The following is a 14,928-nucleotide window of genomic DNA, read 5'->3' as shown; positions in this document are numbered from 1 at the left end:
TATAGTAACAGACCACTTAAATTCTCCTAATCCATTTCCGCGCAAAGTCATATAGCTGGGTTTAAATCTTCACAGAAGTAATTGCTTATCTGCCTCCTGAGGAAGAGCCGTGGCACATCTGTATTTCTCTTCCTTTACAACGACCATTTGGAGGGGTGGAGAGCCTTGCAGCATTGTCCACATCTGGACAGTCGTGTTACGGCTTGGCCAAAAGTGCCAAGTGCCGTCCTGCAGCAGTTTACAGGCTGAATGTTGGCTATAGGAAATTGTTGTTTGCTCCTTTCAGAAACTACACGGTGGTGAATCCAGAAAAAGGAGTCATAGAAGTGGAGAGGATGAGCTGCCCAGGAATGAAGCTATGCTGCCAACTAAAATTTCAGAATGCCCTCTGGGCTGCCACTGAGGTGAGTGTTGCCTGCGCTTCAGTGCCTGGCTCAAGAGGGGCCTCGTTAGAAGAGACACGAATGAAGAGAAAGAGCCTATTAAATTAGTAAAGCTAAGAGTGTTTGAGACAATGGGTGTCTCAGATGAGCAGCGTGACTTTGCATCTGCGGTCTCGGGGTGTGTTGTTTCTGCCTGTTCCTTAGCTGATACCTAGATCAAAATCATGCCTCCTGGTCTTCAAAGCGATCGTGGGAACCTCGGCTTTCCAAGGCAAAACTCTCCGGATTGTAGCATATCTGTACCCAGGGTTTCTTCTGGGAAATGTCCTTATCTGTAAGCGATAAAGGGAAGCAGTGAAAGAAACCATGCGTTTAAGGGTGGGGTTTTGAAAGAGGCCCGAGGGATTTGACAGTTGGTGGGAAATGGGTACCCAAGTTTTGTGTTCACCATGGAAAACTGCAGCTAAAAAAATAAGAGTAAGAGAGCATGGCTGATTTGTCCCTCAGAGCCCCTGTCCACTCATGAAAAAGGGCTGCGTTAAGTGTCAGCTGGTTTTGACACAAAACAAACAAAAAATAGCTGAAACAAATTGAAATGTTCCTGAAGTTCAGTGTTTCAGACAGGGGAAAAAAGGCCATGCTTGCTGAATAAATAATTTGTGTCGGTTAATTCACCCCGCCCTAGCATGGATGCTGGAACTGAGTGAGAGTATAGGTCTTTTTTCCCTGTAGGAAAATAAGATATTTTGACTTCTTCTGTTCCCAAATTGAGGTAAAGTTCAAATATTCCTATTTTTCCATAACAACAAATATAGACAAATTACAATTCAGAAATCTTAAAGCATTTTATATCCATCTTTTTGAACAAAATGAAATGTGTTGCTATTCCCCAAGCTGGGTGCTCTATGTTAGTTTAGTAGATTTACGAGGTGTAGAGCAGGTGTAATTCCACATACAATGTAATACTAGCTTTCCTTGAACTGAGAGATTAATGCAAAATAACATATGACATGTTTCACGTTTGGGATTTGTTGGGGTTGGGGAGGGACCCATACCTTTAATTTATTTTTGTAAGAAGTTTAAAAATTTTTAAAAAAAAACAGAGTCAGGGTTGTCAAATGCTACTTTTAGATGTGGTGATAAAACCTAAAGTGGTGATTTTGGTGGCTTTTGGACAATGCATATACTGCCCACAGCTCATTCTGGGGAAGGCAGCACCTGCTTTCTACCTGCAGACAAATCAAATGTTCTCCAGGGAACACAAAGAGAAATGCAGGCTTTGGATATCAAAAAATACAAGTAAAAACTGGTTTTGGAACCAATTTGATCTTGTTTGGGTATCAAGATATGAAAAGCATGGAAGATGATTGAAATTTATAGAATTTTATGTGCTCTTTCACAGGACCAGAAGATTTCTGTGTATGGGTTGCAGGGCATGTGTCCTCTAAAGACTCCGCAGAAGGGTTTGGACACTCCTGCTACTGTCAGCTGCTTTCTAGTAATGCCTGTTGTCAAAAAGGTAAGGAGGAATGTGAAGGAAAAGGGGCATTAGTGAAACTAAGCCGTCTGCTGCCAGGCCATGCTGCCAGAGTTTGCGCGGCTTGTCACTAGCTAGTGTTGAAGGACTTTGCAATGCCCAGGAACATTTTGGCAGTGCGAGGAGAAGGTTTCCAGGTCTTTGTGCCTCTGCCAGAAGACAGAGGTGTGGGCAAGAACCTGAGTCAGGGGACCAAAGCTGGCACTTCCAAGCCTGCTGGGAAAATAGTCAAAATAGATCAAATTCCTCTGCAAGGAAGTTTTCCAGCTGTGTTTCCACATCACTGGAAGACAAGGTTTAGGCTGATCAAGCAAAGTAGAGACATGAAACAATAATTAGAATAGAGATTTGTTAACTGCTAATGCAGGACTTGGGTATATCCTAGCTCTTGTACCCACTCTTCTCCTGGTGTGTGTGCATGCTATCATTTGTGTGCACAATCATCTTTAAATATTACCTAGGCTCAGCCACACTTCTTTTTTGGTTTTGAATGAGAACACTTAGATAATACAGCTCTTATAGGTAATACTCTTATGGGTAATATGGGTAATTACTCTTACGGGTAATAACGAAAGTTATATAGTATCTGTCTAGTTCTGGAATTGCTACCATCCACTTACTGGCAAGAGAAATCTGACATGACTGCCTATTGCGGGCAAGTCTTGGGAGATGTATAAAAACTGTTTTTGGCTAAATTACCTCCGGTTTGCTTACAGCCACCTCAAGTAAAAACATATAATTATGTTCCAACATTATTGGTAGCTATGTAGTTTTTGCAAATGCCAGCAGACTTGTATGTGTCTAAAAGCTCAATATGGAGCAGCTCTCGGAGTGACAGTGGAGCTGTTTTATACCACATGCCCGTTCTGAGTTATTGTCCATTTCTGGCTCGTTTCCTCAGACTGCTGCATCGCTGCAAACTGAATCCGAGGCAGATGGTTAGTGTAAGGTGTACTGCTTCACTTCCAAACATGGTGTAAGTAGGACTAAAGTAGGGCATAGATGTAAAGTTGGCACAGGGATTAATTTCACCCGCCGGGAGGCTGCATCTGTCGGCTTTCTTTGGCTCCCAGACCTGCAGCATTTCTCCGCCATGGAGTTTCATTTCTGATGTGTAGGGCAAATTTCTTCTTCACGCTGCCTGAGGTTTTGTCCAGGACGGTTGAACGAGTCTTTCACTTTCAGCTTTTCCACTGTCATACAGCTTGCAAAGCCATTCCTCAGGGGTTACGAGTGGCTTTATGTCTCCTGGTTTCTATTTTCAGTTTGTGGCTTGCCTAGAAAATGTCATAAATAATGCCAGGCCCTACAATAGTAATATTGAGTCTAGACACCTCCCTTCCTCCCCCGACCCTACCCAGCCTTCCAGAAATCCACATCCCTTCGGCGCGCTCCTTCTTAGTTTATTGGACTTACCTTTTCCTCTCTCCTTTCTATGAATGAGTTTGGCAGTGAAATAGCCAGAGCAGCAGCCATAGGGATGTGCAGACCAGGCTGGCAAGAAACTAAACTGTTTTTCGAAACAGCCAGTTGTTCCAACAAAGCTAAGTGGAAAGCTTACACTTGTCAAACTCACTGTACAGCACAGCAAGCTGTATCAGAGTTATCACATAGTCATTATTGTCCAGCGGAAAAGAGAATTGCTCGCATTTCCCTGGGAAGAAAGCCTTTAGCTGATGAGATGTGAGGTAACTAGCAGTCAGAGAATTGCCGAGGGATGTTGCTGGGAAGGGGAATTCTTTACGACTGCCTTGGGAAGACTGATCCAAAAGAAATAGTTTCCAAAATTTGGTTTCTCATCCAAAAGAATCATCATGGAAATTTAAAAGCAGCAGAGAGGGGCCCAGAATCCAAAACTCACCCGCCAAGGAAAAGTCTTGTACAATTTAAGCTTTTTTTGTTGCATGCTTTCTGTCACCAGTATCATTGTTTTTGGCAAACAATGAAGTTTTCAGTGAATTTCCTTTCAGAAGAAAAAAACAAATAAGCAAACAAACAGGTTAAAAAGAGCAAAACAAGATGCTTTCTGAATTGGTTTGCAGCGTTCCTACAAAGAGATGTTGAGGGGGAGAGACATCTGAATGGGTGCAAGCCTCTGGCCTCTTGCAAAAACCTGGAACACACGAAAACAAAAGCTGCATTTAAAGGCTGCAGCCTGCTGCGGCGTTTGCTGCCAGCAGTGCCAGACCCTGCGGGGAAGAGAGGAGGAGGTGACCAAGGCTGTGGTGTCGGGGGCTGTATTTTTTCTTTTTTAACCTGCTCACAGCGGCCGTCCCAACGGCTCCAAGTCTTGCGCTGTCCTTAGCTGCAAGGACAGGACGTCTGGAGCCAGCTCATCTCCTGCACATCACATACCGTCACAGCCCTGCTCAGAGGCCTTCCTCCCTGGCACAGCAGGACTTCTGGCAGGACAGAGACTTCAAATGCAGTTTTGTTGCTCTGTGTTTTTGTTGGCTCTTTGTGGAGCTCAAACGTTGAAAATGAATTCTGAGAAAGTTACTTAAGGTTTCTGGAGACTGCTGCCCTGCCTGCCTTTGGTCACTGTTGTAATACCCTGATTTGGAGAGTTTTGCCTCGCTGCCCGGCTGTATCGGCAGCTAATAAAGTCTGGTGAGTCAGTGGCACCCGGGGGTGGGTGGCCTTTGCCGTGGTCTTCTGTGAAATGGGTCACTCCCTTGTCTCGGTCAGGCGAGGGATGGCGGGCTGAGGGCATTTCTCAGCGTTTGAGTTCCTACTCCTCCTTTCTCGAACAGATAACAACAGTGGCTGGATAGAAACAGGTCCCAATAGCCAAGGCAGTGAGTAATAAGTGCCCTAAAGCATAAAATATCTTCCAGATTTGCTTCCACCATTGTGCTATTCCAGACAGGCTAGAATTTGGCAGAGTTGGTATTACTGGTAAAGCTGGGTGGGGATCACTGACGCAGCTCTGCCCAGTTATGGTGCCGATTGCTCAGTGCCGGGGAAATTTGGCCTATGGAACCCAAAAGGGAATCTGGATCCTGTTCTGCAGTAGCTGACATTAATCAAAGAAATAAAAATATTTTTTGTGAAGACTATGCTTGGAAAATTCAGCATTTTCAAATCAAATGAGACAAAATTATAGAGATCTCTGAAGACTTTCATAGTGTCCTGTGTCACGCTAGGAGCAGTTCAGGTTGACATACCCACATTACGGTTAATTTCAGATGTTCCCATTTAAATTTACATTTCCTCTTTTTAGTAAGAAATACCTGTTGTGCAGGGTCCTTTTGACTGAAAAAGTTGGACCGTTTTCACCAGAGAAATGTGGGCTGTTCTGCTTTGTTTTGTTCTGTTTTAAATAATTGAACTCCTTTCCAAAGAAAAAAGTAACCCAAAACCCAGCTTGTGCAAAGCATTGTGCCATGTTCCAACCTACTGATGCAACTCCCTGGCAAACTCATATCCAGGAGCCTTTGCACCAGATCCACATGGCAGCAGGGACATGGCACCAAACACTGCAGGCCATTTGGGTTTCTTTTAATTAGTGGTTAGAGAATTGGGACTGGACTGAGTTAAAGTCCAAGCTCCATTTCACAACTTTCCACTTGCTTCCCTAGTTTTTCCCATTACAGTAAAATTCTGCTGTGATTTGGATTAGTCATACAGGCTCAGCACACTCTTGGTTTTACTCATACTTTGTATGCAGATAGTGTCTTTTTGTCCAAGACTCTTAATGAGCCTTGCAAACAGTGCTATCAATTAAACTAATACTTATCCCTATGCTATCTGCCCCATGATATCTGAGAGTAATTCAAGATACTGATTTTGGCCTCTATGGACATAAGCAGCCTGGGAGCTATCTTCCAGGGCTGGCACAGCCAAGATCCCTGGAAGGGCCCAGGCTTTCCCTTAATTTATGAGCAGCAAGGGGTGACGCCGAGTCCCCGTCCCATGTCGCAGAGGCGGGCAGCGTCGCTGGCGTCTCAGGCATGCCGGGAGGCAGGGCTTTCCGCCATGGCAGGGCTGCGGAGGGGTGAGGTTGTGTCGGTTCAGCTGGCGGTGCTCTGTCTGGTTCTGTTTGCTTTGCTTTGCTTTAGTCGGGCAAGATTGTAACAACAGCAAAAAAGCCCTGGGCAAAGGGTCTTTTTTTAGAATTTATTGCTCCACAGGGAGGAAATAGAAAGGCCTTTGAGGCAGGTATTGTTTTATCTGCTTCACAGATGGGGGAGTTTCTGGTACAGACCCAAGGTCATGGGGAGTTTTGTTCCCGAGAGATGCATTTCCCAGTCTGTTTAACAGCATTTTGCACTGCTGTGATGAGCTGGAGGAGTCAGAGACCCTGCAAGCCGTGGCTTTCTCACCGGCTCCCATCCACGGGACGTGACGGTATCCATCACAGCAGTGCCGCAGAGCGCTGTACTGGAGCTCGGCACCGGCCGTGACTCCCACAGCCAACACATCTGTACATTCAGGGGCAGGTTTTTAACTACCTGCAGAATTGTTCGTGGCACTTGGCAGCCGCTTTGCTGAACTGCTGCTGCTTCTGTGCCCTCCGCTGGGACGTCTGTGAGCTGCCAGGGATCCCAGACCCAGAGCACATCCCTGGGAGGAGCGGTGATGTTAAAGCAGCAGACATCGGTTATGGAGCGATCACTGTATGCTCTTGTTTGTGAGAGGATCGTCTCCCTCTCTTTCTGTTTTTACTGCATTTCTTCCATTCCTCTCCAACCTACACCGATAGCAATAGCTTTACTCCTTTTTGGAAATGAGCCGGGTTTCTACAGCTGGATTCCTAGGATCATGATGGCTTTTTCTGAACATACTCCAGCTTGAATTTGTTAAGCTTCGGGGCAGGCTGCCAGGTCCATCTGTCCTCCCTTGCCAATAAAGAGAGAGGTAATACTGGGTGAGAGGAGTATGGCTCTGCAGCAGCTTCTATGTAAAGACTTCTTTTTATGTTGCTGTTATCACTGAGTGATTTGGGGTAAGTTACTAATGTACTTGCAGAATTGTGAGAGGCAGCCAGAGCCTCTGGGATTGAAAGCTCTTGTATTGCAGAGAAGTAAAGAATCCGGATAGCGAATCTGCTGTCTCTTTCTTGCAGAACTCATATGTGGTGCTGGCCGGCTTGTCGGATGGACTTGTAGCAGTGTTTTCAGTGTCCCAGGGCATCCCAGGGGACAGCTGCTCCTACCTGTGCTCCCACACAGCAAACAGGTCCAAATTCAACATTTCTGATGATGACCCCCGGCAGAACCCGTACCCCGTGAAGGCCATGGAGATCACCAACAGCGGAGCAGAGGTCTGGTACAGCAACGGCCCCGGCATCCTCATCATAGACTGCGCCACGATGGAGATCAGCAGGAGGCTGGAGCCCTTCAACCCACCGTCGGTGATCACATCCATCGCCTGCAACTCTGAGTGTCACGGGGAGGAGGTGGTGTGGTGTCTGGACGATAAAAGCAACTTCCTGGTGATGTATCACGTTACCACCTACCAGCTCTGTGCGCGCTACTTCTGCGGAGACTGCAGCCCCCTCAGAGACATGTTTACAATCCAGCAGCCTTCGGCACCCATCCCAGCTACAGCACCTATAAACCACAAAGCAATGGAGAGTAACCCGCTGGCGGACATGAGCATTATCTACAGCCCGGAGGTTGGCACCCAGATACTAAACCACCAGGACTCACTCACAGATTATTGCTCTGTGTCTTCCTACTCCTCCTCGCCTCCTAACAGGATAACCCGGTACCCCTCCAGCCTACCCAGCTCGCCCATGAGTTCTTCCAGTGCACCACTCTCCACAGATTTTGAGGAGTCTGAAAAATTTCATGAGCTGAAGCCTTCCCTGGATCACGATGCTATGCCTGCGGGTGACAACACACAGCATCTCCAAGCTGTCAAGATTCTTCCAGTAAAAGACCTCATATGGATCCCCAGGTAAGTGGGTCACTTATCAAAGCAACTTTGTCAAAATCCCTCCTGGGCTGAGCGTGAGATTAGCTCAGGCTAATTCAGAAACTTTGCGTTCCCAGTATGATTCACCTGCCTAGAAAGTAAAGTTGTCATTAAGAAATTTTGTTCCCAGTGCAATGGTACATCGATTTTTCTGCTCCTTTTTAAAGATATCTAGTGTTGGGCAGAATGGCCACATCTAAGGTCTTGCAGGATTGATTTCAACAGAAATGTGGGTGGATGGTAAGACTCGAAGCCCTGTTTCCCCAGCTACTGAGGAAATAAAGAACAGCAGGCAGCGTCTTTGCTCAGTCACAACCCTGGAAAATCCTCTTGTCTCCTGTTGAGCTGATGGAAACCACTGGGAATCTGATTTTGCCTGTTACGGGGGCTCTCACTGTAGTGGATTCAAGATGTCCCTTGGTGCATGGCAATGCCCTCTTCCCTGCAAAAGGTTGTGTAACTGCAGGAGGGATCGCAGCAGGGAGGATGGATATCCAGCATGGATCTTCCTCAGCTGTCACCAGTCTCCCCTGCGGAATACATGTGACATCTCCCTCGTTTCTCTTCTAGGAGAGGAGGGGATATCATTGTTATTGGACTGGAGAAGGAATCCGGCACCCAGCGGGGCAGAGTGATTGCTGTGCTGAAGGCTGGGGAAGTGGCTCCCTACGGGTGAGACTGACTTGGGCAGGGCCTGTCACACCAGTTTCCAGGGGCACGAGGGTACTGGGTGGCAGAGGGTGGCTCTGCAGGCTCCGGGGGCTCTTGGGAGCTTCCTCTCAGCATCCAGCAGCATCTGAGAAGCTCCCAGCTGGAGGAGATGCGGTTGCTGGTTGCATGTCAGGGCATGCGCACGCTCTTATAGCATGGCAGATGGCAAGGGGAAGGCACTGTGACCACAGTCTGGTCTCCAAAAGCCACAGAGACCAAGCACCACCATAATGAGACAGGCAGGACCGTCTCGCACAATGCAATCAACGTCAGTCTGATCCTGCCTGGTGCTGACTCCCGGTGCTCTGAGGGCACCTGGCAGAAGATCGGTGGAGCTTGGCAGACTCAGGCCCTGCGTTAAGAACAAGAGGTGTATTTATGCAGAGCGCAGTGCTTGTCTGTGGCTGCATTCACGTGGATCAGGTTGACGTTCTGGCTCTAAATGAGCACCTTTGTGCTGTTGGCAGTGACAGGCCGGGGGAAGGCTCCTGGAGCACAGGGGAGAGCAGTTATATACATTAATTTAAAATGTTTCATACAGCGAACAAGAGTCCAAGTAAATAAATAGCTGCTAGAGAGATGGGAGTGTTCCTGCTGATCACTTAAATACCAGTCTGGGACTGTACTATTTATGTCCAAACAAATGGAGGTTAAGCAGTGCTAAGGATTATAAATGATCATTTATTACCACTGGGCAAACACAACAGGAGATCAAAATGCTCCTGCCGTTCCCTCTACTTGCTAACTGAGTGTCTTTATCAGTTAGTTGGGAGTGGAGTATTCTCTTTATTGTTCACAGGTACTCTTAGGTTGATTTTCCTTTACCCAAATTAAGCGTGGAGTTTAGGCGAGGTGACATGGCCATCTCAGACTTGTCCTGCTTTGCTGCCTTGCAGCCTGGCTGGTTCAGGCATGGTGGCCATTGACTTGCCCTGTTTTACCAGCAGGATAAAGACCAGCCGATAGTGCCTGCCTCCTCCAAGGGCAGAGCAGGGTAGGGAGGTGAGGGAAGGAAGGTGACTTCTTAGGGGCAGTTTGTGATAAAAAACAGCTGCCAAGGACAGCCCTCGTTGCCAGTGCTCCCCACCAATGTCTAGGGGCCTTTCTGGGGAAACAGTTTGGGGTCGGTCTTCCCCCGTCTGCTACTGGAGTGGTAGAAAGAGCCCAGCAAGGTTCCCTTGAACCCTGCAAGGACACAAGTGTCATCTTCTGCCTGGCCACCTCCTTCTGGGGTATCTGCAGGGGCAGCTTCAACCGCTCTTGTTTGATCAGGTAACATGCTCAGAGACCATGAAAGGAAGCACATGCAACACGATGCTGTCACGCAGGACTCTTTCTGCGTGAACCTTGTGGGTCCCTGGCTGTTGCTGTAGCCATGCCTGCTGATCTGGACTTGGGACCCCTACCCTGAGCAGGCAGAGGTGGGCTCCATCCTGCTTCCACACTGCATTTCAGGCTGCAGAGGCTCTCGGCAGCCTGCTAGCTGTGGCATGGTGTGCGGGCTGTTTTGAAAATGCCCAGCTGGCAGCAGGCAAAAGAGTCTGTGGATTTAGCAAATCGGGAGATTAACAGCAACTTCAAAATGTCACAGCAGACTTAAGCACCCACCTGCACGTTTAGGCACCTGAATCCCTTTAAAAATCTTTTCCCATGTTACTGAGCTGCTTGCTTTTGCTGTGACATAGTTTCTGATCCCTCTCTTTGTTACATTCTCCTTTCTCAAGGATTTGCAGTTTATAAAAAGAGATTCAGTAGCTGGAAAGGAAAGCTTGTGAGTCAGTGCCTCCCAGATGAGTGGCAGTGTGCTGTTAGCAGAGCTGCTCTCCGCTGTAATGCCCTTCTCTGCTCTGTTCTTCCTTTCCCAGGACGCTGGTGGATGCTGCTCTCATAGCAAAGGACACAGTTGTGTGCTGCTTTGAGAACGAAAACATGGAGTGGTGCCTGGCTGTCTGGAGGGGCTGGAGTGCCAGAGACTTTGACGTTTTCTACCAGGCCTACGAAGAGCTGGGAAGGCTTGAAACCTGCATGCGAAAAAGAAGGTAGTGCTTGTGGCGCTGGGAACCGAGGCTCGACGAAAGACGGAAGCGTCCTGCTCTGAGCGCGTCTGGACTCCGAGACACAGTCCCGGAGAGGGAAGGGACGTGGGTGCGTGGGGGGAGCATGCGTCTGGTTTGCTGCTAATGAGCACTGCAGGGTTCCCGTGGCTGGAGCCCCGTCAGGGCTTTCGGGGACTGAAGAAACCGGTGCGAGCAGGGCAGGGACGAGCCCGGGAGCTGGGCCATCTCTCTGCTCTCTTGCTCTGTCACACGCTCCCCTGCGGTAGTAGAGAGCAGAAGGTAGAGGTGGCTGCGGTTCTGCTCATGCCTCTATTTCCAGTTTCTTCTTCCCCATTTTAAATTCCTTCCTCACCTTCAGCATGCCCTGGCTGCTGCTGCTGCTTTTATAGTGTATATTGTCAGCCAGGAGAGCTCCGTTAACCGCAGTGGGCTCTTTCCTGGGAGCCTGAGCACGTTACAGTCCCCACTGCCTGCTGGCCGGCAGTGCGGTTCACTGCGGGCTAATTCACCCTGCTCCTGGGGGAAACGCGTCTGCTGGAAGCCCTGCGTTGCGGGGCTGCTACCCACATCCCTGCAAGTTTGTTAGAGGCTACTTCAGGAGTAGCCGCTGTTGTGATTGCTGTGTAGAGACATCCAGGTGTAAGAACCAGCAATAAGCTTTGGCTGGCCACTGCGTTTCTGGTTCCTAAAAGCTATTGTGCTACAGTGTTACTGTGAGAGAGCCTAAAATAATCTGCCAATAATACTGCACAATCTCAGTAAGTAAGTGAGCTATTTAATTGTACTGTTGCAGAGTCAGTTGTAAATAGAGATGATACAAAGCAAAGCCACTCGGTTTGACGGATACTTCTTGGTGTAAGAGAAGGGAGCCCTGTGACCAGGAAGGATTATAAACTGTCTTTGCTCCACTCCTCTTGCTCTTGGTAAATGCACTCTGGAGTATCGGGAACACAATAAGCTTAATTTGCCTGTGTATCTGTGCAGCTTCCGCTCACCACAGCTTTTATTTTATCTTCATTAGTGGCCTGGGATGATATATTGGCTCTGAAAACAATTGCACTTAGTTATCCCAAGCATGTACAGCAGTGTAAAAAGTGAGCCCAGCTAAGCATCCTGTAAAAAGGTGTACAGTTTGAATTTTGGACCTTTTTTTTTTTCTATCCCAAGAAACTTGTGTGAGCATCGGCAAGGCTGGCCAAGGCCGAACGGGCAGGTTAACCCTCTGGTTCACATTTCTGTTGCAGGCTGCTAAAATATCCTTCTTCAGAAACAGAGTGTATCTTAAAATAAACAGATTCCTCCCCACAATGACACTGCGTTGGTGGCACTTTTTATTGGCAGCCCATGCCTGCATCAGCTGCAGGGTGTTTGGGCTTTTCAGTGTCTGATTAAAATGCACGTCCTCCTGATCCGCCTAGCTTGAATCGGGTTTACAACTACAGTCCGTCTCCTTACCTGGCCTTACCCGTCCCGGTCCCCCTGCGGCTCCTCCAGCGGCTCGTGAAGCAGGCACGGCAGCACCGCTGCGCCCTGGTTTGCTCTCCCTCGCCAGGACAGGCTCTCCTGCCTGTTGTCGCAGAGACGGGGAAGAGGTGGCTCAGCCCTTCACTGCCGCTGCGGTTTGACAGGCATTTTCACAGCTGCCCCGAGAGCTTATCCTGACTCAAGCTTAGCTGTGAAATAGCTGTATCTGTGTCAGGGCTAATTAACGGCATTTCCCTGAAACTGTCACCTACCTCCCATCCTGCTGCATAGCCCAAAGCCTGCACGTGCCTGCCACGCACACCCCTGTCACCTGAGCTTTAACCATCTCACAGTCGCCTTCTCCAGGTGCCAGACCCCTTTTATCCGCACGTACTATTTCATGAGCCTTGAAGGACTAACAGAGGCTAGAAAACAGCTGTTTCATTCAGCCTTGCAGGTTTTCTTTGAGAAAACACTACCTGGAATAGCTGCAGCAGTTCCTTATCATCCCTCTTGAGCAGAACGTCTCGGGCACCGTGCTGCTTCCAAAGCCGGCTTCCAAACCCGCCACGAGCTCCCCAGCACCCACAGGGGTCAGCTGCAGCCTGTCCCAAACCTTTGGTGGGCACTGGCCGAGGCCCCACAACAAAAGGGGTTTTGTTCCGCTCGCCGCGGCGCGCTCCGGAGCTGTTACTGCACACAGCCATCGCGCACAGCCTCCCCCAGACACACCGTGACGTCCCTGCTCCGAAAACCCTGCTGCCACCCTCGCCAGCTGGGTCGGGATGGTCAGGGAAGGGGTGTGGGAGAGAAGCAAACGTCGCTGCTCGGTGGCATGAGAGGTCCCCTGCCACAGGGCCAGGAGTGAGTGGGTCCTGAAACCCCCTGGGAACAGGGTCGGTTCCCGAAAGCGGCTGGGAGCCTGAGCGCTGCTACCGTGGAATCAGGACAAAATCCCCCCCTTCAGCAAACCTGAAACCTCATTAGCACAAGGCTCCATTAAGTAAGGAACGCACATGCTGCAGGAATAAATCCCCAGGGGCAAAAATAAACAGAAATTAAAAACAAAATCCCCCCAAAAAACCCCCCACCAGCTCAGGCAGTTTAATTGAGATTTCAGTGCTCATTCCCAACCCTCCCACCAGTGAAGCCTGTTCGGCTCCTGGCAGGACTGACAGCAGGTCTGGGTGAGGGGCGTCATCCATCCCCCTGTCATCCATCCCTGGGGAAAGGGAGGGGGTCAAGGCTAAAGGCAGGAAAAGCCCCAAAAGCCCAGGAGCAAGGGGCTGCCTGAGCCCCAGACGCTGGTGATAAAAGTCCCGGTTACCAGCGCTTGGCCTGGGATAGCTGCGTATATCGCAGTCCCTTGCTATTTTATTTCAGCTTCTAAAAATAAGCCCGAGCAGGGGCCTGGAGGAGGTTCTTGCTTCAGCTGACTGAGACGAGAAAGCAGCTTAGTTTTATTTTGTCAACGTCAGGTTTTCCCCCAGCCCGTCTCGGAGCAGCGGGAGCACACAGAAAGGGCTCGGCGCTGGGAGGGAAACGGATGCTCTCAAATGAGATTAACCCCCCTGCACCGGCAGCGGGAGGGAGGCGGGTGCTGAGGCCATTAATTACTCACCGAGGAAGCAGTGAGATGCACAGGACCCACCACCACTGGGATTAATTGAGCCGTCAGCGCCGGAGCCCCTGCTCAGCTGCGGCTGCCCGAACACCTTGGCTTTGAGCCCTTGCCCAGCTGCCTCCTGCAAGCAGGGAGCCGCACGCTGCACCCCTGGCTTCTTCCCCAAAGTGCTTGGCTGTCCTTTACCTGCTTTAAAATAAATACAAATAATTACCATCTGGACACTGATTCCTAGTCCTGGGTTTGGCTGTTTCTTTGCTGGCATCGGTGCAGTGAGCGGGATGCAAGGTCAGGCCCTGGGATGGAGAGCAACTGCTGTGCCCAGCACCCAGGTCCTGGTGGGGCTCAGGACACAGCCTGAACATTTTTTGGGGTGGGGGGGGGCAGACCTGATGTGGATGCAAACTGCTGGTCACACCCCATCTCCAAGGCCCCATGTCCTGGTGCTCACTCAGGGCATTTTGGGGACCCAGCACAACCCCACAGCACTGCGGGTGCACTGACCCCGCCAGCCTGGGGCTGTCCAAAACCAACCGGCTCCTCCGTGTGCGGGAAAATGGGACAACATTAAAGTTAATTCCACTAGAAAAGGAAAGAAGGGCCAGTTGTATGCCCCGTTGCTCACGCTGTCCCGGCAGCGGTGCAGGATTGGGCCCAAACACCTCCCAGAGCAGCCTGGCACCGTGGTCCCATCCTGCTGCTCCCCGACCGGGCTGATGGGATTACACCCTGCGGGGCTCATCACCGGGCACATCTCTCTGGCTAATCCAGGCGTTGCCTGTGAAGAAAGCCACAGAAAGGGCAATTTAACGGTATTAAAAGTTTCTCCAGTCCTGGCTGGATAAAATAACCTTGGCAGAAAATAGGTGCCCTGCGCGGTGCTGCCCTGACCGCACTGACCGATCCCAGGCCCGCAGCATCCCTGGGGATGCGGCTCCCCGGTACCCAAAAGCGGCAGCTCTGCAGGAGCCAGGCTGCTCCGGGGACCGGGAGCGGCAGCTGAGCATCAGACAGTGGGATAAGAAGGATAACAAATCCAGTCATATTGTCTAACCTTGCAGCATGATCAGAAATTAAAAGCAGGACTTTATTTCCCCATCCCTTGAACAGGCCGGCTCTGCTGCAGCTCCCCTGCAGTGTCTGCCCCGGCCGGTGTCCCAGCAGCACGGGCAGGACTTGAGCCAGCCGGAGCGGCGAAGGTGCGGGGGCTGCTGCCCAGGCCGGTTCCCG

At 49.9% G+C, this 14,928-nt stretch overlaps 1 protein-coding gene across 2 annotated transcripts in view; it reads left to right on the top strand.

Moving 5' to 3' along the window:
* The window catches only part of LRRK1 (leucine rich repeat kinase 1), an 85,214-nt gene extending 72,370 nt beyond the window's left edge, over nucleotides 1–12,844 (top strand). For both annotated transcript variants that reach the window (XM_072870274.1, XM_072870275.1), the window contains exons 30-34: nucleotides 287–404; nucleotides 1,786–1,902; nucleotides 6,989–7,824; nucleotides 8,413–8,514; nucleotides 10,419–12,844. In XM_072870274.1, coding sequence (XP_072726375.1) covers nucleotides 287–404; nucleotides 1,786–1,902; nucleotides 6,989–7,824; nucleotides 8,413–8,514; nucleotides 10,419–10,596 — 1,351 coding nt within the window. In that variant the 3' untranslated portion in view covers nucleotides 10,597–12,844. The remainder of the gene's footprint in view (nucleotides 1–286; nucleotides 405–1,785; nucleotides 1,903–6,988; nucleotides 7,825–8,412; nucleotides 8,515–10,418) is intronic.
* Nucleotides 12,845–14,928: the final 2,084 nt, after the last annotated feature.

Source organism: Ciconia boyciana, chromosome 8 (assembly GCF_034638445.1).
Source record: "Ciconia boyciana chromosome 8, ASM3463844v1, whole genome shotgun sequence".
NCBI classification, from domain to species: domain Eukaryota; kingdom Metazoa; phylum Chordata; class Aves; order Ciconiiformes; family Ciconiidae; genus Ciconia; species Ciconia boyciana.
The sequence above is the reverse complement of the archived record's forward strand: the minus strand, read 5'-3'. Positions and strand labels throughout refer to the sequence as shown.